Here is a 23,229-nt window from a genome sequence, read left to right as displayed (position 1 = left end):
TCACAGTTTATTCTTGGTTTTTATTTAAAACAAAGAATTGCAAAGCATTTTAATGACAAACTGTTCTTGCTCAGTCATTACATTTTAAACTATCCATTTGGTACCCCCGTTTTTCCACCCTGGGGCAATGCACCACAGTGAGAATAGGGAGGCATGAAAGCTGTGTATTTCTTGTGCAAAATAAGTTTCAGGAAATTGTGAAAAGTGTGGCAGGAAAGAGACTCTACCAACCAAACTTCACATTGTTAGGCAGACCAGTGTTAGGAAACTAGAGTACACACAGGTGGAAACTTATCACCTCCAGATGCTCTGTGCCATGCAGCCCTGGAAAGGTCTTCACGCACACATTAAGGCAGAGAGCCCAGGCTGAAGGCCACTGACTTCAGCCCCTCTATTGAGGCTTTGCATTACTGGTGGCCAGTTGGTTTCCCAATGACAAAATCTTTCATCTGAGACAACATGAAGTTCATAAATGGCCACTAAAGGAATATGGAACAAAATAGTCTAGTTCAATAAAATCCCAGGAGAGAAATTGTGACAAAGGGAAGGAGTGAAGGAACTAAACTATTATTTGGTCTTTACCTCTGGCACTCTTTTCTGTGATATTTGTAGGCTTGCTCATTTGTAAAATCTCTCCAGAAGACAAAGCTCACCTTGATACCACAATGAGAAAGGAAGAGTGGTCACTGGCTGCCATCCCTCTCAAAGGTCTCACCTCAGACAAGAGAGGGGGCCTGTCACCAGAAGGCGTCCACAGACCTTGTTTGTGGAAGCTTCTCTTCTTTGCATTTGTACTAACACAAGAAGATCTCTCAAAATTCACCTTGGAGGTTTAATGAGGGAAAATAAAAACACGGGGGACTTAATCCCTAGTGCAAGTGTTATCTGACTATTAATTACTGTTATCTTAAGATTAAATTTGAAGAAATTTGTAGGAAATCCACTCAGATGGGTTTTAAAAGTTCTAAATATTTCATTTGAATACTTATAAAAAATAAACAATTAACTAACTTAAAGGCTGGCATGGACAAAGGAGCCTCCCTAGGTCTTAGGGGCAAAAAATGTGGCTAAAAGAAAATATCCCAAGAGAATTCCCTAGCTGATCAAACTGCCCTCTACATGTGTGGGCAGGGAATCAGCCTGAGGGGGAGTTTCCACCAACCAGGACCACCATGTAGTAGGGCAGGTTATTCATTACAAAAAGGTGGCCACAAGAGGGACAAGTTGGTACTCAACCAACCCATCTCCACTCCTCAGGCCCTGTGCCTTGGTTGGAGGAGGCAGCAGGTTTTGTTGCTTTCATCTTAATTAGCACCATGGCTCCCTCTCCATCTGTGGTTGCCCCAGCTGGTGCCTGTTTCCTTGGGTTGGGCTGATTAGACACATCCACCCCATAATGGCAGAAACAAAAGGAGGGAACTAGGAAAGCAGAACACACTTCACAAGATAAAAGACTACTGTTCCTATTTTGCACATTCACCACTCTGAAAGGTCTGCTTTCCACCTACAGGTGGAAATAGTGGGTGTAAGACTGTCCCTGAAGTCACTGAGTCTCAGGGTCAAAGGTGGAACAAAACATCCCATCCAGCCCCTCCCTGCCTGCCCTCCACAAGTGGCCAAGGCTCGGGTTTCCCCCCATTATCCATTGTCCTTTGTTTTTCTTTCTACCAACCCCAACCCAGGAGCCAGGAGAGGGGACATTTCTTAGACTTTTTGTACAGCTAAGGGTGCCTATGTGACTCAGGTCTGGTCAACGGGATTTAAGTAGAAGTGTTGGGGTAGCTGGAGAGTCTGGGTGAATAAAAAGGGCAACTCAGTTGGCAGAAACCTGCTTTATTACTTTGTCCAATTTTCCCTTATCTAGCCCAAATTTCCAGGTGCTGGCTGGATACAAAAAGACATTCTTGAAAATCCAGGGCAACCTTGAGGATGAAAGCCACCTGCTGAAGAAGGCAGATCAACCAGACAAGAAATCTGCATTGAGTACATTCTGGAGCCACCACACCAGCCCTGCACTGCCTGCCTACCTGCAGATCTCTTTTACATGAGAAAAACAAGGAGGAAAGAGAAGAAAACCCTCAGCTGTGGCTGCTACATTTTTTTTTCTGGTTTCTATTACTATCAAATGGATGCAATTCCCAAGAGTATGTCACATATAGAAAGGCTCAACTGTCAAGAGGCACAAAAAAACGGTTTAAAAAGAAATAGCCTTCTTTCTCATGAATTTATTTTTTTAATATGAAAGTTGAAAGACAGCTCAATGCTATGAAACACAGAGACCAAGGCCACTTGAGCCCCTGACCATCCTGCAGGCTCCACACCTGATCAGCAAGGAAGGAGCTCTCTGCAGGAACCAAGGCAGGAGCCAGACAGGGTCCTGCAAGGGTGGTTCCCTCCTGAAGGCACATGCGCAGGACAGACTTTCTAGCTTTGATGAGAGTTTGGAGGAGAAGCCAACAGATAATAAAAGAATTAGGAAAGCACCCATCTTAGCTGTTATTCCATGACAAGTGGTGGGGCAGGAGAGAGGGAAAGAGGCTCAGAAGATACTGGCCATGGAGTCTAGAGTGGTTCAGGCTCAGTGCCTGGAAGAGGGGCATGATAAGGAAGGGCTTCGAGGCTTAAAGTCTGAGGGCCACTGGGTCCAAATGCCCCAGGGACAGAATCATAGACTAGCCTTGGCTGACTCACTAATAAAGAAGGCCATAAGTGCTGAGTAAAGAAATCTGATCACAGGAAGAAAACAGCGAGCAGGAATTTGCAGCACAATTAGCAAGTGGATACGATGTGGAGAACAAGGCTTGCCAGAACCCAAGAAAGGGTGGGAGGTTCCCAAGAAACGGTGACCCCCCCAAATACTGCCACCCCAGGCTACACTTGGCATCAGGGCTTCTTCAGCTTCCTGGCCCCACACAGCCACCTGGCCACCATGCCCAGCAGCTTCCCACAGAGCCACATGGTGCCCACGGTGACCACCATCAGGAACAAGAAGACATCGAGCAGGTACTGTTCATACCATGGCTGCTGGAAGGCGTGGGGCTTGAGGTGCGCTGCACCCCCTGTCTGCAGGATGTGGTTGGTCCAGCCCACCAGTCGCTGGGCAGGAGTCAGGGGGTGGGAGCGCCTGATGATGCTGGCGGCCATGGCTGCAGATTTGTACCTGTTGGCCGAGACAGAGGCGGGGCATTACTCTTGTGGTTTCAGAGACCTTAGAGACCTTGTATCACACACAGGCACTTCCTACCATATGCACAAAGGCTCCACTTCAAGGAAGAGTCGTTGGCCTGGGCTTGCCACTGGCTGGATGTGTCCCCTTGAAAAGTTCCAACTGGTATCAACATGCTACAATCCACGCTTAATGCTGAAAGTGCTAACTTATAAAAGAGTGACAGGGTCTATAAGGACTAGTCTCTACCTCAAGGAGGCTTATGATATACTCCAGAAAATGATACATGATGTAATTTATATATGAAGAGAGAGAGGAAGAGACAGCGTGCACACCTACTTTTTGCTGGTGTCTGGGCTAGTGACAGATATGACTCTGGAGACTGTGGCCAATGAGGATACCTGCACTATTCTCCCCTTCAAAGCATCGCATTGACCAGCACTGGCTCCACGGGCTACAGCCTGCATGTGTGCACAGGGCCCCACACTTAGATGGCTCCTGCGCTTCATTTAATTCTCAGTTGTCAACATCTTGAAATATTTAAACTTTATTACAAAGGGCTCTACATTTCCATGTTGCATCGGGCCCCACAAATTATGAAGCCCACCCTGATCCACGATGTCTGGGGACCATCCCAGGCCAAATGACTCTTTCACAAGGGCATGTGGTTCATGGCCATTTTGGGTCAAGGTCTTTGAAACTCCAATGAAAGTTACAAATCCATTCTTGAGAAAGTAAACATTTGTAACACATGAGATACCAAATATACATAAAATTTCTGAGTTTTCTGACTCTGAATTTTAATACCTTTTGTAGGACTTAGAATCACAAGTTATGTGGTTGTTTTTCCATCATCTAAGAAGAACTACTTGTGGGGCTCCTACATGCAAGGTAGAATGTTAGGTCTTGAGGTCTGATTCAGGTTTGTGCCCTTGAAGTTATTCAGTCCTTCTTAGTTATAAGAAAAAATATACATATTTTTCTCTTCACATGAGATGATTGTGCTGGATGGGAAGTCAAATAAGAGATCAATGGGCCCCTTTACTGACTCAATTAACAGAAATTCCTTCAGACTCACTTTGTGGCAGGCCCTGTGCTGGGTGCTGGGAACATTGTGGAAAACAAGAGACACATGGTACTGTCCTGGGAGGGCTTACTCTCTACTTTCTAGTGTGGGGGACAGACAATAAATTAAAACCTAAAGAAATGGAGTACTCAGATCCTGGGAAGTGTTAAGAAGGAAACAATGAATGACAACTGGTGTGGGCAGGAGAGGAGTCTAGTTAGGAATGAAAAACAAAGATGGCCTCTCTAAGGAGGCGATATGGGTTATGAGATCCAAATGTGATGAAGGAGCCAGCCCTGTGAAGAGAAGGGGAGATGTGTCCTAGGCAGCAGGACACACAAAGGTCCTGAGGTAGGGAAGAGTGTGGCACATTTGGTACAGGAAGGCCACCTCCTACTCAGTTGGAATTCTACTAAAAACACCCCAAAATATAAGACCTCTCAAAGAGAAACTGTGTAAGTAGTTTGGTTTCATCACAATCCATAAACCAGAAAATTATTCTCAACATCTGACCTAAATTGCCTAGTCTTGTTCACAGAGGAAAGAGGTCAGCTGTTAGGATCACACACATATTATTCCATATCTTGGAAGTTGTAGGTTTTATTGCAAAAAAGACCCACGTGGTGCCCTTCAAGTTTGATGTCTTCATTCAGCCTACATGATCACAAGCCCAGAGAGCCACATACCTCTTGTCTTCTATGACTTGCTTCATCTTCAGAGCCAGTGTCTCAGCCTTGATCTGCTTTACCTGGATAGAGACACCAAAGTTTTTGGCTTCTACCCGGAACAGATTTTCAGGCTGGTCACCAAAGAAGGGAATCCCCACCATGGGGACACCATGTTGGATGGCTTCCATGATGCTATTTATCCCACCATGGGTGACAAAGAGACGGATGCGAGGGTGAGCTGTTGCAAATAATGAAGAAAGTAGAACATTTCAGGATGAATAGTTATAGAATACCTGGTAAAGAAGAAAGGGCAGAAGAAAACAACAATGGACTCTCAAATTGTGTTCGAAGCATTGTAAAGATAATGTTGCTTGGGACACATTCAAGGTGCTTGTTCCAACATACAGGATTCCAAGTCTTGCCTTTGTACAGAAACTCCTTGCCAAAGACAGAACCCAACTAAGACTGAGAAGCCAGTGAATTCTGTAGAGAATAGTGCTAGGCAAGGCATGTATCTCCATCCATCCATCCTTCCACCCGTCCATCCTTCCATCCTTGTCTCTATCATCCCAGTGCCTTTTTTCGCTTTTCTCTTTTCTTTTTTCTTTGTGTCTCTTTCTCTGTCTCTGTCTCCCTCTGTTTTGAGCAATCTTTTCTCATCCGCCAACTAACTTCCCTCTTCTCTGAATTCCTGACACATTCATTGACATCACAACTCATGTGGCACTCATAAAAGTACACCGTATGTGTGTCTCCTCAAATTTACAAGAACACCATTGAAAGCAGAGACTGTAACCTACACTTCAGTATTTTCAGTTCCAGTGTTTCCATCCAACCTTTAACCAGAGCTAACTAAAATGTTTGTTGACAATAAAAAGCTCATCTCAGCCTGTGCTGCATCAGATCTCCTTGTTTCCTTTGAAATGAGAATCATGTGCCCCACTCCACACTTAGATAAATACATTTGCAGAAGTAGAGCCAGGAATGTGTTTCTTAAATTTCCCAGATGATTTTGATTCGTAATCTTGGTTAAGGCTCTCTCATCCAGCCCATGTCTATGGCAGTGAGGAGTCTCTCAGAAGCATCAGTGGGCACAGAGCAAATCTGAAGGGGAGTGAGGGGACTCTCTGGTACCAGAGACTCAATGGACCAAAGAAGTGGCTATGAGGTAGCTCAATTTGGCACTTGGGTATTTTGGCACATCCTAAAGACATTGTGGGCTTCAGTGTTGTGAAGGTATGAATCGTTCACAGCTTAGCAGCTAAGGAAGTTGTATCTGTGTGTCTGTGTGGTGTGTGTTTGTGTGTGTGTAAGAGCATGTGGGTGAGTAGGTGCTCATGAAGACACTAAATACAGTGACATCCTGCCCCTGGTATGTGTTCTCAGGATTCACAGGTTGTTTTGGATTGTGCTTGGGTGACCTTATTCAAGACAAATGCAGCATGTCAATGTGACTTTTTAAAAAATGTTCTTTTCTTTTCTGTGATTAAGATTTGCCTGTGATAACATCTGTTGCCAATCCTCCTCTTTTTTTGCTTGAGGAAGATTAGCCCTGAGCCATCATCTGTGCCAATTTTCCTTTACTTTGTATATGATATGCCTCCATGGCATGGCTGATGAGTGGAGTAGGTCCACACCTGGGATCCAAACCCGTGAACCTCAGGCTGCCAAAGCAGAGCATGTGGAAATTTAACCACTCAGCCATGGGGCAGCCCCATGTCAATATGACTTTGATGGCTGCTGACATCTAGCATGGGATAAAAAAGAATGAAAGGGAGATGCTTCTTTTGACATCTGATCTCATTGGTAGCATAGCCTGAGTCCCCAAGAATTCCAGCTAGCTGTTCCATTCCTGTTTTCTGAAGACTTGCTTTTAACTACCAGTGGCTCCTTCTCATGCTGATGGGATTGCCCAACCAGAGGTTAGAGCCTTGATGAGCAATAAAAACATGTAAATAAGATGAGAGATGCAGATCCGGGTAGTCCTTACCCAAGAGGTCACTCTGAGGAAGCCAGTCCACAATTTTCACATTTTCTGCCAATTTGATGTCTTCAGGCCAATGAGAAGGATTACACTTCCATATCACCCCTTGAGGTAGATGAGCAAAGGCCCTGTTCATCTCCTTGAAAACATACTGGGACTGAAAGATGTTCACCACAGAGCCCAGGGCCACAAGGATGAAACCAGAGTCTCCAAACTTGGCAATGAAATTCTCAAATTCCTAGAGAGTGGTAAGAAAGGAAAGGTGGTGAACAAAGCTTTCACAAAAGCCAGGACATCCATGAAATGAAAGTCAGCGATTTACTGAACACAGCTTCCTGTCACACCTAGAATTCACTGTCCTGAAACTATTATCTGAGCCCAAGAGACAACTCAGCATCCTCTGCATTGTGCTTATGCCCATTGTGTTGGTGGGAACATCTTTCCTCTTTGAAGCCCTGACACAGTATCAGAGGCATTCCAGACTCTTTACTCATTTTGGGAGCATGGAGGCATGGGCACTTGGGAGTTTCCAAAGCCAGAACAGAGGTGGTAGTGTAAGGAAGAATTCCAGTGGGGATCAGGGACCATCAGTGGATGGTGGGACTTCTGGAGGCTGGAGAGGAGAAGTTTGGAGAAGGCCTCTGGCATAAGAAGAAGTAGACACAGAATGGGGGAGGCACGTGGCCCCCCACACCAAACGCGCCATGTCGCATGCTTTGCTCTGGTATTCCATGATATTCTCAGTCACTGATCTTTGTAGTTCATCTCCTACCTCAGTGGTTCACCTACGTGAATGCAAATTACATACACATGGGAAGACTTAAAAAGAGCAAGGTCCAATCCCAACTCCAGACCTGGGCACTTTATTTTTAAAAGTCCTCCAGACAGTTTTTAGGGAGAGTTGTGACCTAATGGTGCAATCTTGCCTTTAACACAGCTTTGTCAATTCTGAATTCCAAAATTTCTTATGATCCTGATTCTCTCTGTACTTCTGTGGCTCCTTCTCAACTCCTAGACCCCCATTCTATTATGTTGATTTCATCGAGCATAACTCTGCCTGTTTACCTGTCCAAAGGACCACTTTAAAACAGCCTTTTATAATTACAAAAACAACATAAGACCATTATTAGAGATTGGAAAATACAGAGAAGAAAATTTTTTGAAGAAAGCGTCTATTATCTCATACCCATTGCAACATTTACTCCCATTATGCTCCTGCTTAACAATTCCCTCCCCCGGCCCTATGGGCAAGGCCTGACTTACCCTCCTACGTCATACCTCCTGAAAACTGGCCTGGTTATATTTGTGAGTGACTCTTCCACTATCTGGTCTAGCAAGTCACCAAGGGAACCCAGCGTCATCTCACTTCTAACTCCACATTTGGTGCTCCCTGTTCTCTTCACTTGTAATGCCTTTCCTCCTGCTCATTCGTAAAAGTCCTGCCACCAAATCAGAGTCCATCTAGTCCATGGATCATTCCCCAACTTTTCCTGCTCACAACGCAAGGTCAATAGAGGAAGGGTAGACACATCGGTGCCTGGAAGGCCCAGGCCAAATCAGTGTTCTTCTTCGCTCCGAAATGAATGATTGTGGGAAATTCACTCACACCACCTGAGCCTCTGTCTCTCATTTATAAAAATGGAGATCATCATACTTCCCTCTAGGTGGCAATACATATAAGATAAATTCTGTGAAATGGCAACCCATTGCTGATAGGCAACAGTCAGCCAACTAATCTCAGCTCCCTCCATTGTGAAAACTTCTAGCTGTGGTTCTGAGTCTATGCATTCAAAACTAACTGGGCAGCTTTTACAACTGACAATGCCCAATACTGACCCAGATTGACCAAATCAGGAGGTATAGGTAGGGGTAGGAACCAAGGCTCTACAGGCCGAGGATCCTGGAGATGATGTCAGCAGTCAGTCCCATGCAGTCTCACCTTGGTTACACCCTGTCTCACAGTGTTGTGTGTTTGATTGTGAATACTCATCTCCTTAACAATTCTTGCATGTGACAGATTCTTACTGCATACTTACTGTACATATGATCATACAAAATTCAAATGAAAATATCAACTTATTAAAAAGCTTATTTCCACTAGGGCCAGGACTAGGCTGAGGCAAGAAAGGACCCTGGGTGTTCCATTTAAGGAAATCCTCAATTGCAGGGTTGTGCAAGTCTATCACTCTACTTTCATGTCCCTGAAAGTGAGTACTTCCTTAAAAAGTGTGCCCTAGGTGCTTCACTTGCCTCATCCTACCCCACTCCCAGGATCTCACTACCAGAGGCAGCCACCAGCTCTGCACAGACAACCTCTGCACGAAGCCCATATTGAGAACTAAGGTTTTACTTACTGGTGGTACTGCTTTAACAGGTTTGGCCATTAAGCCTCCAACATACACAGTGTTGGGGAGCAGAGGCCGAGCAAAATCAAAGGCAAAGTCAGAGTTAACTAACGACAACTCTGCTTTCTTTAGGAGATGAGACAAAACTGGCCTAGAGCCTTCGGGGAAATGCTCCTTGATGGTGTTGTCAAATGTAGAGTGAATTTGCCATTGCTTCATGGAGAAATCAAAAAATTTCAGGAAGTTCCTCACTCTGCCCCAGAAGTCCATGCGGTCGCTTAGCAAGGAATCAAATACTGGCACATAAGAGAGGGGGCTTGGTAGTCCAAAATCAATAAAGCCAAACGAGGTAGAAATAATGGAGACAAATGGCTTCCCAAGCTTCTCAGCAACCAGGAGAGAACACAAGTCAAATCCTTCAACAAATAACAAGTCAAAGTTCTCATTCTTTAAGGAGTCCATGATATCATTTCTCTTTAGCAAATGACTGCACTGAAGTCCCAGTAGTTCCATGAATTTTAAAAAGTTTTCAAACTTGTCTCTGAGAGAAAGAAAATCAAAGATAAGTATTCTTTGAAAGCATTAATTTCACAATATATAAAAGAATCTTGGGCTACAAAGAAATTTCCCAGGTGAGCAAGACCACATCTATTAGCAGCATCCTATTCTACCATTGTCCGTTAATACCTTCTTCTCCATCAGGCTGGCAGATGTTCTGTTCCTGTGAATGTTTCCTTCCTCCCTTCCTCATCTCCTCTATGAAGCAAATCTCAAGCACTCCCTAAGCCAGTTCATTAGAAACTTTATCTTTGAACTCTCAGTTCTTGAAATCCATGGGCACAGTTGAATTACCTTAACTGAAATCAAACTGCCACTGTTGGACCTTCTGCCCTGAGAGCCTTCTATGACCATAGCTGACTTCACAAATCTCTTCCTACTTGATAAATCCTGTGATGTTCTCCTTAACTTTCATTTACATACTGGTTTTTTATAAGTAATTTTCTTGAGTACTCAGCCAAACTGGGGAAGTTTCTTGACACACAGTTCCAAGAATATTGACATACAGACTTTATAAAACATCCCTGTGTATTTGGCATATAAAAGATCACCTCACACAAGGGATCCTTAGATTGTATTAGAACTCAAAATCTCAGCTAAAAATAGGAATTCCACATCTCTATGCCCATGGGTTAAGCAATGAAAAAAAAATAGCCTGGTTTTGAAATACATTATTAACCTTTCCACTTCAATAAATGCTGTGGTATCCAGAGAAGATAATGGCAAATCTTACTGACATGTAATTTAGCTTCAGCCTATGGAATTATTCCAGGGACCAACTTCTTCTAATCCCTTCCCATCACTGCCTATATAGAAAATGATCCTGTTTCCTGTTTGTACAACATATGGGGAAATAGATGAGGATGCTCATCTGTTCTTTAAGGCACCAGAGGTAAGACGTGCAACAGCTCAAGACATCAGGGGCCTGCCAGGTGCTTGGAGGACCAAGAGAGTCAAAACTCTGAAAAAACCTTTAATTGTAGACCACTGCAACATCACATCCCAGACAGAGAAGTCTCACAATCTGAGAACTCGTTCACAATATGCACATCTCTACCTGATCTTCAGGATCAACTTCAACTCACACAGTAGAAGTGACTGCTTGGTATTTTTAAAGATTTCACCTAACAAAGGAGTAGTTGCCAAATATTTTAGATAATGGCAGTGTTGCTGTAAAATTCCCAGAATATAGTTTTTTAGTTACATTTAAAATTTAGCTAATAGGGGCCGGCCCCGTGGCCGAGTGGTTAAGATTGTGTGCTCCATTTTGGCAGCCCGGGGTTTTGCTGCTTCAGATCCGGGGCGCAGACATGGCACCACTCATCAGGCCAAGCTGAGGTGGCATCCCACATAGTACAACCGGAGGCACTCACAACTAGAATATACAGCTATGTACTGCGGGGCTTTAGGGAGAAGAAGAAAAAAAAAAAAAAAGATTGGCAACAGTTGTTAGGTCAGGTGGCAATAAAAAAATAAATTAAAATAAAATTTACTAATAAATAGAAAAAAAATTTCAAGAATGCACTGTTACCCAGACCTGTTTTCAAAAAATATTAATTTAGGGGAGGAGAGACAAAGCATACACTTAAAATATCTAACAAACAATGCCAGATCATATACACTGACAGCAAGTGTCACATCAGCAGGTCAGATCAGACCTGTACAGAGCAACTGCGATCTTCCAATCTGAGTGAGGAAAAAAGGCTTTAGGGAGAAAGTCATGTCTGGGCAGAACGTTGATCAGTAAGTAGAATTTTCAAGGTAAAAAGAAGGGGAGAGGACACTGTAATTAACCCAGATAGACATGGATTTCTGTCTGTCACTTTTATGTTCAAGCTTAAGGAGTTATGTGTTCCCCTCCATTCAAGATGTAGCAAAAGGAATTAGCTTCATGTCTTATTTTGCACGAGGTTGATTACTTTTTAAAAGGACTTTGTGTGGCCAGAAGTTCAAGTACTACAAAATCAACATTCCTAAGTCTTTCCTTCACTAATGAATATCTGTGAAAAGAAGGAGATAAAATAAAAGGGAAAAGGTGGCTTTCATCTCCCTATCAACAGGGAGAGGTTGAGGTGCCTATGCTTCTATGCTGGGGAGATTATAGACAAAGATGGTAAGTGAAGTATTGCAAGGAAGTACCAGAAAGAAAAAGCTCCACTTTACAGAAGTATATTCAGGCCTATAGTGGAAAAGGGAGAGTACAGAGCAAGAAAGAATCTCCAGTGACTGGACTGGATGATTTGGTGAGAAATACTTGTTTACCCAATCATCCACTCATCGTCTATCCCTCCCTCTCTCCCTCCATCACTCCATCCATCCATCCCTTTCTCAGAACCTCAGTCCAAGCATACATATACCCATCCACTCATTTGTATCACTGAAGTAGTGCCTCTTTGGTTCTAAGAATAAATAGAAATTACCTGCCAGCCAAAGCTTCTTCCATAAAGAACTCACAAAACTTCCAAAATTCTTTGAAATCATCTTCAGGTGGAAACCAAGTGACAATTTGGTATGATTTTTCCTCCTCTTTAAAACCTAAGAAAACACCAAAGGGTTAGAAATGATAAATATGTCACAAAATATGGATTAACATTAGCATGATGATAACAACGTTTGTTTGTTCAAATAATTTTATAATTATTTGAATGTAGGCCTTTAGAACTGTTTTTGTTTGGTTTCGTTGCTTTCTCATTCATTCAATCTTATAAACTAAAAACATGGATTGGGAACCTTGCAAAGATTTGGGAATGCTTCTCAGTTTAAAGTGATGGAAGCTTCCATTAAAGCTTCCACTGAAGGTATAGCTATTGGTCTCTCTTTACAGGTGAGAAAACAAAGTTAATTGAGTTTAAGATAAAATGTCAAAGTTACACCTGTAGGAAGTGGTAGACTTTGTATTTAAATACAGGTCTCTTTGATTCCAGAGCCCCTGCTCTTTGTGGATGAGAAAAATTCATTCTCCTTATTTAAAGTGATACATCCAAATCATTTTTTGATTCAGTAAAACATCCTCAATGGCTTAATAAAATAGTAGTCCTCTGCACCTCTTTACCAACTTGGCTTCTTCCCCATCACTCACGTGTAGGACAAAGTCTGAGTCAGCTCTTGATGTTTGACTGCTGACAGGTCTCAAACTCGGTCTCCACTCCCTCTTCTGTGTCTCACCTGGACAAACTGTTAAGAAACTCCCCATGCTCCCTCCCATGGAGCTAATGGGAGTTTCAAACCATGCAAGTCAGACCAATCAGCAGGAACGCTCACCCCATCCCAGCCATCTCCCCACGGGAAAAACTCAAGCGAGGCATCCCTCCCTGCTCTGCAAAGCCATTTTTCAGATTTGCTTGGGAAAATGTCCTGCTCTTAAAAAAAAAAAGCCTTATTATTTGAATAAAACTTTTCATACTTTCTTAATGCAAGTGCCTTCATCAGTCATGACATTTAACCTAACCATCTGTAGGGACTGGGGAGAAATTAATGTGTGGTCCCAAACATGAAAGCTCCCAGACCCAATCTTAGTGAAATTACTGACTCTATCCAAGTATTTACTGGCAAGTATTTTAGACCACAGATTTGGCTAATATGTTCTGTTCAGTGACTATTTCAACAGGCTCTCTCCTGTAGTCTGCCTTCACCTTGAAAGGGACAGAATATTCCTTCAACTGGTTACCCATCAAGGACTTCAACAGCCCTACCATTGACCACAATCTTTTTCAGCAAGATCTTAACCATATCCAACTCTCTCCAGGAGCACAGGATGACATTACAGTGACGTCATCCTCCTCCAAGGAGACTCGTTTGCCACACTCATTCAAGACATGGAAACATTCACAAAGGACTCACACAAAGGGATGTGCCATTGCCCCCTGGATGAGGCCAGTGCCTCAGTTATATTCCTGGGAATTGTGTGGTCAGTCTAGGGCCCCTCTATCCATGACCCCGTCAAGAAACAACTATTCACTGACGACACCACAAAATTTCAACAAGCCAGACATCTTTAGGCCTTTTTGCATTCTGGAGACAACATATTTCCTGTTTATATGTTTTACTTAACTCCATTTATGCTTATTACTTGAAAATCAGCATACTTTGAATATGGTCCCCAATAACAAAGGGTTCTAGAATCTGTCCAATTTCCAATACAATAGGCCATGCCATGAGTGTCCCCCAAAGTTGCCTTTACTGTAGAGGCTTTGACAAACTACTCTTGCACCTCCTGCAGCGCTCCTCACCTCCTGTGATGACTGTAGTAGTTTCTTACTGCTGCTATGAAAAAATTACTATAAACTTTGTGTCTTAACACGAATTTATTATCTTATATTTCTACAGACCAGAAGTCCAAAAAGAGTCTCACTGAGATATAAGCAAGTTGTGGGTAGCCCTGCATTCCTTTTGGAAGCCCTAGAAGACAATCTGTTTTCTTACCTTTTCCAGATTTTACTGGCTGCCTGCATTTATGGCTCGTGGTCTCCTTCCAACTGGCAATCACACCACTCTGACTTTTCCTTCCATCACTACATTTCCTTCTCTTACTCTCTGTCCTCCTCTTTCTGATAGAAGGCCTCTTGTAATCATATCAGGCCCACTGAGATAATCTAGGTAATTTCTCCGTCTCAAGATCCTTACATTAATCACATCGGCAAAGACCCTTTGCCAGGTAAGGTAGCATATTCACTGGTTCCAAGGATTAAGACATGGACATCTTTTGGGGGACATTATCTTTCAACTACCCTCTGCTCTGTGCACCTGAAATACTCATGTACATTGCACGTGGAAAATGCATTCACTGCATCCCAACATCCCCAAACTTCTCAAACCATTACACCATCAACTTGTACTCCAAAATTTCACCTAAATATCATCAGCTCAAAATCCCCAATTTATGTCATCCAAATAATTTTTCAAGTATTGGTGAAAGTCTGGAAATTATCCATCCAGAGACAAAATTTCTTTCCATCTCTGAACCTGTGAAATTAGGAAACAAATTATCTGCTGCCAACAAACAATAGTGGGACAGGTACAAAATACCAGTTACTGACATTATCACTCAAAAAAACAAAAAGAAACCAAAAAATGAGTTGTCTCTCCTACAACATTTTGACATCCAACTGGGAAAACAACATTAAGTTTTAAGGACAGGAAATAATCCCCTGTGACTTGAAACTCAGCCATATGAGCTTGAAGCTCTACCCTCTGGACTCACTATTTTGCCCTCAATTTCTTCTTCATTCTTTATAAAAAGTATCATGTATTTGCAGTAGAATAGTTATCAGCCTCTTTCATATTTTTAGAGTCTGTCAGCATTCTTTCATGTCATCTTCTGTCCCTTTCAGTCCAAACCAGCAGTATTTCTTCTGGTATAAAATTCTGAAGTACCATGTGCATCTCCTGTATATGTCATGGGAATTCAGTCCTCAGGATAATAGGCTGCTCCACAGATTGTACAAAAGAATTTCATCTCTTTTTTGGCATCTGCTAATATGGTTGAAGGGATCCACAAGTCACAAATCTAATCTTCAAAGAGCTCTCAGTGAGACTGAATATTCTGACCTTTTAATCCTTCAGAGGCAACAGCAAAAGCTTATCCAACCACACCACTGCATTTCTCTAGAAGAGAGAAGAATTCATTGCTCTCCTCACAGTGAATCCCCTAATTTTTGAATCTTGCAATCTGGATAGATTGAGAATTTCCCAAACCATGAAGTCCTGGTTTCTTTATGCCTAATAGTTCTTCCTTCAATTTATCTCTTTCCTCTGAAATTTTACTATAAGCAGCAAGAATATTTTAATATCTATATTTCTATGAAAATTCTTTTAGGATGATTTACATATTGTCTTTTAGACATACAGACCAGATAGATTTTCTCTACCATGTTCCTCACTTCCATCTGAGTCCTCATTGGCAGAGTTCTTAGCATCGGCTTGTCTACTAACAGTCTGTTCAAGGCAGTCTAGGCTTTTTCTGTCAAGCTTCTCTATGTCCTATCAGACTCTCCCTAGAACCCAATTGTAATTCTATATAATGGTGGAGCAGTAGTACCTGTGAGCATTAGAGATCTTTACTACTTCACTGCCTCTGATGGCATTCATTTGTTAATGTCGCAAATAAATAAACAAGATGGAGAAATGTGTCCAAACAAGTAGTTAGTGCATGGTTCAAATATTTCAACACAGTGAAACAAGCATCAGGTCAGAAACAATAACCCAATCGTGTGTTTTCCTTCTTGCGGACAATTAGCCAGGCTGTACTACTGAAGTGAGGGATGAATATGCCTTTTCAAAGCTGCAACAATGCCCATGAGGGGAGAATGGTGAAGGAAACTCCACCCACTTAAGCCTGGAACCTGAGGATAAAACTGAAGGGCTCCATGAACTCCCCGAATTGTTTATAGATTCGGTGTACAGATGTTTGTTAAAGGGGTAGAAGGTCTGTAGCTTTCAGTAGCTTTTCAAAATTCATAGGAACAGTCAAAATTATTTTTATTCTAACATTTTAATCTAACTTGATGTAATTTAATATTTTAATTGAATTTTATTATAATTTTTTACATTCAAATAATGACAAAAATTAACATACTACAGCTGTTTAATCAGGTCTGCTGTCAAGGCAGATGCTAAAGGATATGTATAAAAATGATGTGCAATGAAGAATACAGAACCTAATTCTAGAAAGTGATTAAAATGGTTTTTAGTAGGGACTCAGGTAGATATTTGCACAACAGTGCTCATAGCAGCATTATTCACCATATCCAAAAGGCGGAAACAACCCAAATGTCCAGTGACAGACGAATGGATTAACAGTATGTGGTAAATGCATACATTGAATGTTATTCAACCATAAAAAGGAATCAAATTCTCATATATGCTACAACCTAGATGAGCCTGAAGACATTATGCAAAGTGAAATAAGCCAGGCATTAAGGGATAAATATTGTACAATTCCTCTTTAATGAGGTATCCAGAATAGTCAAATAATTCGAGAAATAAAGTAGAATGGTGCTTATCAGGGCCTGGAGGCAAGAGATACTGGACGTTGTTCACAGGGTACAGAGTTCCAGTTTGTGATGACAAAACAGTCCTGGAGATGGATGGTGGTGATGGCTGCACAGCAATGTGAATGGAGCTAAAGTCAGTAAATTGTACACAAAAATGGTCAAAATGGTCAATTTCATGTTATATATATTTTACCACAATAAAAAATTTAAAAGAAATTTTGACAGGGGCTGGCCCTGTGGCCGAGTGGTTAAGTTCACGCGCTCCGCTGCAGGAGGCCCAGTGTTTCCTTGGTTCGAATCCTGGGCGCGGACATGGCACTGCTCATCAAACCACGCTGAGGCAGCGTCCCACATGCCACAACTAGAAGGACCCACAACGAAGAATATACAACTATGTACCGGGGGGGCTTTGGGGAGAAAAAGGAAAAAATAAAATCTTTAAAAGAAATTTTGACAGAAAAAAATTGTTTCAAAACAATCTGAATAATAACAAAGCCTGAAGTCACCTTCAAGTTTTATAATTTCTCAAAATTTTGTTTCCCAAAAATTCAGCTTAATTTGGGATTCTTCTTTTGAAAAATCAAAGCCTTAGAAACACTACAGATTGAGCAATCCAGAGCTTAAAGTCCTAAATCCACCCAACACTGTTATTAACCTGCCTGTGACCTTGAGCTAATCATTTCAGTTCTCTGACCTGCCATTCCCTTGTCCCTCAGCAAAGAAGAATTGATAAGATTTATGAGCCCATTTAACTAAACTGCTTTGGATACAACAACTCGGGAACTTTTGAATCACTTTACACAAACTCATGGGCAATCACTGATTTTTCAAGAAAACAAGATCATCTCAATGATAGATTCTGATCTGAGCTACATAAAGAAGGAACTCCCTGAGAAAGCTTCCTTAAATTTCAGATATCATGAGAGGAGAAAAAGAAAAGTAATCCTTTCCTATTAGAAACCCTATTTATGGCCGAACACTTCTGTTCAATATATTTCCAAGCCAGGTTACAAAGCAGCCTTTACAGAATAATCTGTAATAAAATGTGGAGGATTGCATGGATGGAGTAAAAGCCCAAGTAAGGGAGGAAAATAGGGGCCTACAGAGTGTGGAGTGCTGGTCAACAGAGCCCAGAAGTGTTTCAGCACATGACAGAAACACACACATACAGAGATACACACCTTTTTCATTCTTTCAATCCAAATACACAATCCAAACCCAAATAATGTAAATACACATTAAAAACTATTTGAAAAACCTTTCTATGCAAAAGGCCTTGTTGTTCTTTGCCTGGAGCAGAAGAAATGAAGAATTAGTGAGAAGGGATACCTGGTATCAATACATTTCCTTCCTGGAGAAGCACAGTGACATTATGACCATGATCTTGAAGAATCTGAGACACTCGGTCCATTAGTAGATGATGGCTTCCACCTAGGAAAAATGCTCAAACTCACTTTTGTAATGATGAGAACAGAGGTTCGGAGGTTGCTAAGTCCAGAAGAGGAGGGGTTAGGAAATAGAAAATTGATCATAAGCGGAGAAAGATGAACTTCTTCATTCACTCTTTCCATATCCATCAGGGTACGCCCTAGCCCATTCACCCAGAGCCTTCTGGGCCACATCCTTGACCTGTGGCAAACCTCCATCAAAGATCCCCTCATGTGACACTGGTCTCCATGTCAATGTGATGAGCTTCCTGGTGCTTAGGCCTAAGGGATTCCTGATCCTAAGATGCATGCTGCATTTCAGCCATGGCGAAATGGAGACATTGTGTCCTAAACAAATAACTGCTTGGAAGGAAATTTTGGCACAGTGTTATGCTGTACATGTGAAGAGTCCTAATGGACAATCAATCAGAGCTGTCTCTGGAGTCTTTCTCTTTGGAAATTTATGCCAGTGTAGGTGCCAGAAATATGAGAGTTTAAATGTGAGTCCAGGAAACAACCATTGGAGCAGAAAGACATGGAGCTACCACTGACAGCCCAAATCCTTGAGATTCAAACATATTTGGCAGAATTTTTCTCACTTGGATCCTGAATTTTACAGAAGATCAAATTAGGATGTTGAGGATAATCATGGGGCCTGTGGAATGGGCCTGCTGAATCCCATATGCATGAAGCCTGAGACATCACCCATTCTCTGACAATCATGGCATCTTAAGAAAGAGAAGCTTGATCTTCAGGGGAGGTACAAGTTCCATCATGCTCATGTCTTTTCTTAGATCCTGATTCAACACGGGGCCTTTGCTTGAATCTAAGGGTGTTAGAGCAGAGAAAGTCAGATCAGGAGAGAAGTTAAGGGGAAATGTCAAGAATTTGGAGTTGGGGTTAGAGGGGTGTAGTGCTAGAGAAATGGTGTGTCACTATTTCTCAGTTTTTTACACCCAGACTTGCATAGTCTGAAGTACCAGGGGAGGTATAAAGTACAAATGTCCCACATCTCATACCCACATTTTAATCCTTATTAAACCTGGGAGCCAGGAAGAAGGGGTGACCTCACAAGCATCTTATCATGGAGGGTCTTGTGAGCCCCAGTGCCTCCTGGGGCATAGAAGGGGCTTCCAGCACCTCACAACCACACCAGCTCCATGTCCGAGTCCGAGGCAGGAGAGCAGTGTGCCTTCAAGAGGTGAGGAGGCTGTTTTGCTTCACTGCTGCTAACAATTGGAAAGGGGGAAAAAAGCTTTCCAATGGTGTTATAGAATTTCTTAAGGAGTGATTATAAAAACGCCCCACTGTAAAGTGGTGAGAGTGGAGCTGTGGAGAGGATGGTCTTGGGGTTAGAAACGCTGAGTAAATTCATGGTGTCCACCATTAGGGAGCTCTGTTGTCACCTTGTAAAATGTGCCTCCCTTCTCTGACCCTTAGTTTCCTGCTGAGGAAACTATGGTGGGAACTGAAGTGGATGGTTTGTGGTTCCTTCCAGCTCTAAGATCTCATGACCCAAAAGTGATATAAGGGGTTGAAATAAAGTTTTGGGAAGCTCCATCCTGACAAATAGAAATGGCAAGCAATAGAATATATTGGAGTATATGAGGAAGCCCTTTGGTGTAAACCTAATTGGGCCTGACCTTGTCTTTCCAAAAGGGCCTGACCGTGGCCGTTGAGCACGCATTGTATATCTGCTTTAGAGATTCCCTATGGCAAGAACAAAGGCCCTTGAGATAAAGGTGCAACTTCCCTCCCCCTCCCAACGTTGGCATCTCCTTAAGGATTAAGCATCTTTCCTTAGGCTAGAAACTGATTGCTGCGCTCACCCGTGACCACCCAGCTCGAGACAATAGACTTGCTTCCAGCTGCGCTGTCTGAGATAGCAGACCCACTACCTGCTGTGTCCATCAAGTGCTGTGCTGACAGGGCAATCTTGTAACTATTGTGGGAGGGACATTTCAATCATATGTGAAACATCCTGTTTGGGGGTATATAACCACTCTGTATACCTCACTTCTTTGGTGCACTTTCTTCCTTTGGGAAGAAAGGCCCCAGGCCATGGTCCTCAGATTTTAGCTCAGAATAAACTCACCCAAATTTTCATTTATAGATTGGTTATGGATTATTTTCATCGAAATTTCTATCATGATATATTTTTATCACCCTCATTGTGATATATTTTTCCCTTTCATCTTCTATTCTCATTGGTGCAAAAGTAAAAGAAATAAAACTAAAGCCACAAAATGTGAAATGAAGAGTTCCATGAGTCCTTCAAACACTTCCAGCAACAGGGGTGAAAGGTAGGAGGAATGGGATAGATCAGAATGACAGGGTCCACTCTTGAGTGCTGGTCAGTTCTCCCAGTTTCCCCTGGATGAGAGCTCCCAACCCTCCTGATTATCATGGAAATATCTTCAAGCTCCACCCGCGCTCCCGTGCAGCCTTGGAGAATCAGTGCTGCTGCCCCCAGGAGCACCTTTCCCCCACAGCCTCCAAGAACTGACAAATAGGAGCCACAGTCTGTACTGTGGCTGAGCACCCCCCAGAAGTTTAGGATGAGCCCCTGAATGTCCAACCGGCAGCCTGGAGGAGGTGGCCTGGGTCTCCTGCACTGGGCTGCATCTCAAAATTCTGGCCCCAGCTCTGCACTATAGGGAGCTGGTCCCAAGTAAGAAGAGGGAGGAAAGAGTGTTTCTGTTTTCTCCAGAACTGTCTTCTCCACCTCAGTGGTGGGAGAGACCGTTCTCTGCCTCCACAAACAGCACCCACCCCTTCATCCTCCAGTCAGGGAAACAAACCCACTCAGCCTGGAGAATGACATGGGATGACCCTCTGACCTAGGACTATTTGCCTGAGCCCTGGCACGGATGCCTGGGACGCTCCTGTCTCTGGATTCTTTGGCCAAGCACTCACCCACCAAGGACACAGTCAGTATTTTGGCAGCCTCTGAGGGCAGTAGCCCAGGTAGGACGAAGCAGATGAGAAGCAGCACCCGTGGCCTCATCATGCTGGTTCCTTGCTGGGAGCCTGTGCCTCCTCCAAGAAAAGGGACCACGTGGTGCACAGGCAGTGAAGGATTGGTGCTGGCTGGGAGCTTGGGAGGTGGGAAGAGATGGATTCCACCTGTCTCTCTTCTCTTTGTCTCCTCCTCCTCTTCTGCCCCTCCTCCCTGAGTTCCTGCTCCATTGGACATTGTACCCTCACCCTCCTGCCCGTGAGCAGTGGGAAGGATGGGTTAGTGAGCTGATCTTTAACCCCTCTCTACCCAGGTAATCACCACACTCACCTCATGGAAAATACTCGGAACCAGGAATGGTAGAGACCTTAGGAAATCACGTGGATGACAGCGCCACCTCAAAGTGACTCAAACTATCTCAGTTTTATGGACCTTTCCCAAACTTATAGTACTCCACCTCCAGTCAAACTGCTCTCATTACCTCACACTGCTGTTCCCATGACCCATTCCCCAGGGACCTGCTTAAAATCTCTTCTAGTGTCCCAAGCACAAGGGACACTACTCCCTGGAAGTAGCTTGTTTCTACTCTCTAGAAACAAAGCCCCAAGGGAAATCAAGCTACCATTCCTATATTATACCTCCGAGGTCCTGTTTTATTTTCTTTTTTTCACTTTTTATTATTTTTGAGAGAATATTGATTTATAACATTATATAAATTCATTGTATTTCAGCTTCTGTATAGACTGCATCATGTTCACCACCAAAAGCCTAGTTTCCATCAGTCACCATACATCAGTGGCCCTTTACCCCTTCTGCCCCCATCCCACCACTTCCTCTCTGGTAATCGCCAGTCTTCTCCTTTTCTATGTGTTTTTTGTTTATCTTCCACATATGAGTGAAATCATACAGTATTTGTCTTTCTCTGTCTGATTTATTTCACCTAGCATAATTCCCACAAGGTCCAACCATGTTGTTGCAAATGGCATGACTTTGTCTTTTTCATGGCTTAACAATATTCCCTTGTGTAAATACACTGTTCATCCATTGATGGGCACTTGGTTTGCTTCCAAGTCATGGCTATTGTGGAGAAAATCTCGTCATGATGGCAGTGTAGGCAGACTCTGAACTCGCCTCCTCCCATGAACACAACCAGATTACAACTATTCTTGCAAAAATTATCCCAGAGAGAGAACTTAAAACTGGATAAAAAGAACCCTCACAACAAGGGACAGTCCTGACTGAGGTAGAAGAGACAGAAATTCCTTCTGGAGAGAAAAAAAAGCCACCTTTGCAAGCACCAGAGCTTCACAGCCAGCTAGGTGGGAGTCACCCTAAGGTATGCAGCTCTCCCTGGAGAAGTGGGGATCTGAGTAGGGGCACATTATCACTATAAGCATCCTTCAGACTCAGCACAACTGAGACGAGTGTACTACTATTTGGTTCACTGGCTATTAACTGCAAGGGGCATATCCCCAGAAAAGCTATTGGAGGAATGCTGAAAAACCCAGCTCTTAAAGGGCCTATGCACAAATTCACCCATCTCAGAGAACAACCTAAAATCACCAGAAAGAAGGCTGCACAGACCTTTGGTGAAAAGAGACTCACCTGGTAGGCTCTAGGTGCATCTCAGTGAGAGGAGACCTCTGTGGAGACTGAGATATTGGTGAAGGCCATTGTCGTGACCTAGTACAGGACTGCTGACACAGACTAGCAGACGCCATTAAAGTTCTTCCCCTAGCCTGTTAGCCCTGGAGTTTGCCATACCCACTAGAGTTCAGATTTAATCCAGTTCCGCCAGGTCAGGCAGCACACCCTAGGGACCAGCCCCACCCAACAGCAAGCCCTCAGGCTACTTGTCAGCCTGCATAGACTGGGTGACTTGATCCTCTACAGGTAGGCGAGTGTGTATACTTCTGTGGAACAGGGCCTGTGTGAGGACTATGTTAACTGTGGGGGACGTTGGTGGAGAGGTGGAGACCTCTGCAGTGGGGTGACTGGGTATACTCCAGGGGCTTGGGAAGTGTGCAGGGGCCAAGACTGTGTTGATGGTGTGCGTGGGCCTGT

General features: G+C 43.2%; 1 protein-coding gene across 2 annotated transcripts; it reads right to left on the bottom strand.

Annotated features, from left to right (window-relative positions):
• Nucleotides 1–21,352, bottom strand: LOC106824767 (UDP-glucuronosyltransferase 3A1-like). 2 transcript variants are annotated; one of them, XM_014831255.3, is made up of 7 exons: nucleotides 21,123–21,352; nucleotides 18,109–18,210; nucleotides 12,208–12,322; nucleotides 9,239–9,770; nucleotides 6,891–7,122; nucleotides 4,919–5,138; nucleotides 1–3,160 (listed from the first exon to the last, which is right to left on the bottom strand). In XM_014831255.3, the coding sequence occupies exons 1-7, from the start codon at nucleotides 21,214–21,216 to the stop codon at nucleotides 2,884–2,886; spliced, it is 1,572 nt and encodes a 523-aa protein (XP_014686741.1). In that variant the 5' UTR covers nucleotides 21,217–21,352; the 3' UTR covers nucleotides 1–2,883. The 2 variants fall into 2 exon arrangements, with proteins under 2 accessions (XP_014686741.1, XP_070375864.1); XM_070519763.1 differs by having other exon boundaries at nucleotides 21,127–21,239.
• Between the last annotated feature and the right edge of the window lie 1,877 nt (nucleotides 21,353–23,229).

This window comes from Equus asinus, chromosome 10 (assembly GCF_041296235.1).
Source record: "Equus asinus isolate D_3611 breed Donkey chromosome 10, EquAss-T2T_v2, whole genome shotgun sequence".
Lineage (NCBI taxonomy): Eukaryota > Metazoa > Chordata > Mammalia > Perissodactyla > Equidae > Equus > Equus asinus.
This window is presented reverse-complemented; position numbering and strand designations above follow the sequence as displayed.

Bases quoted from the DNA above. Each gene is read 5' to 3' on its own strand.
- LOC106824767 (XM_014831255.3), bottom strand. From the start codon at position 21,216: ATGATGAGGCCACGGGTGCTGCTTCTCATCTGCTTCGTCCTACCTGGG. The intron at 12,323-18,108 runs GTATCCCTTCTC...GTGTTTTCTTAG, and splicing joins AGGAAATGTATTGATACCAG to GTTTTAAAGAGGAGGAAAAA. The intron at 9,771-12,207 runs GTAATTTCTATT...TCTTTCTCTCAG, and splicing joins GAAGAAGCTTTGGCTGGCAG to AGACAAGTTTGAAAACTTTT.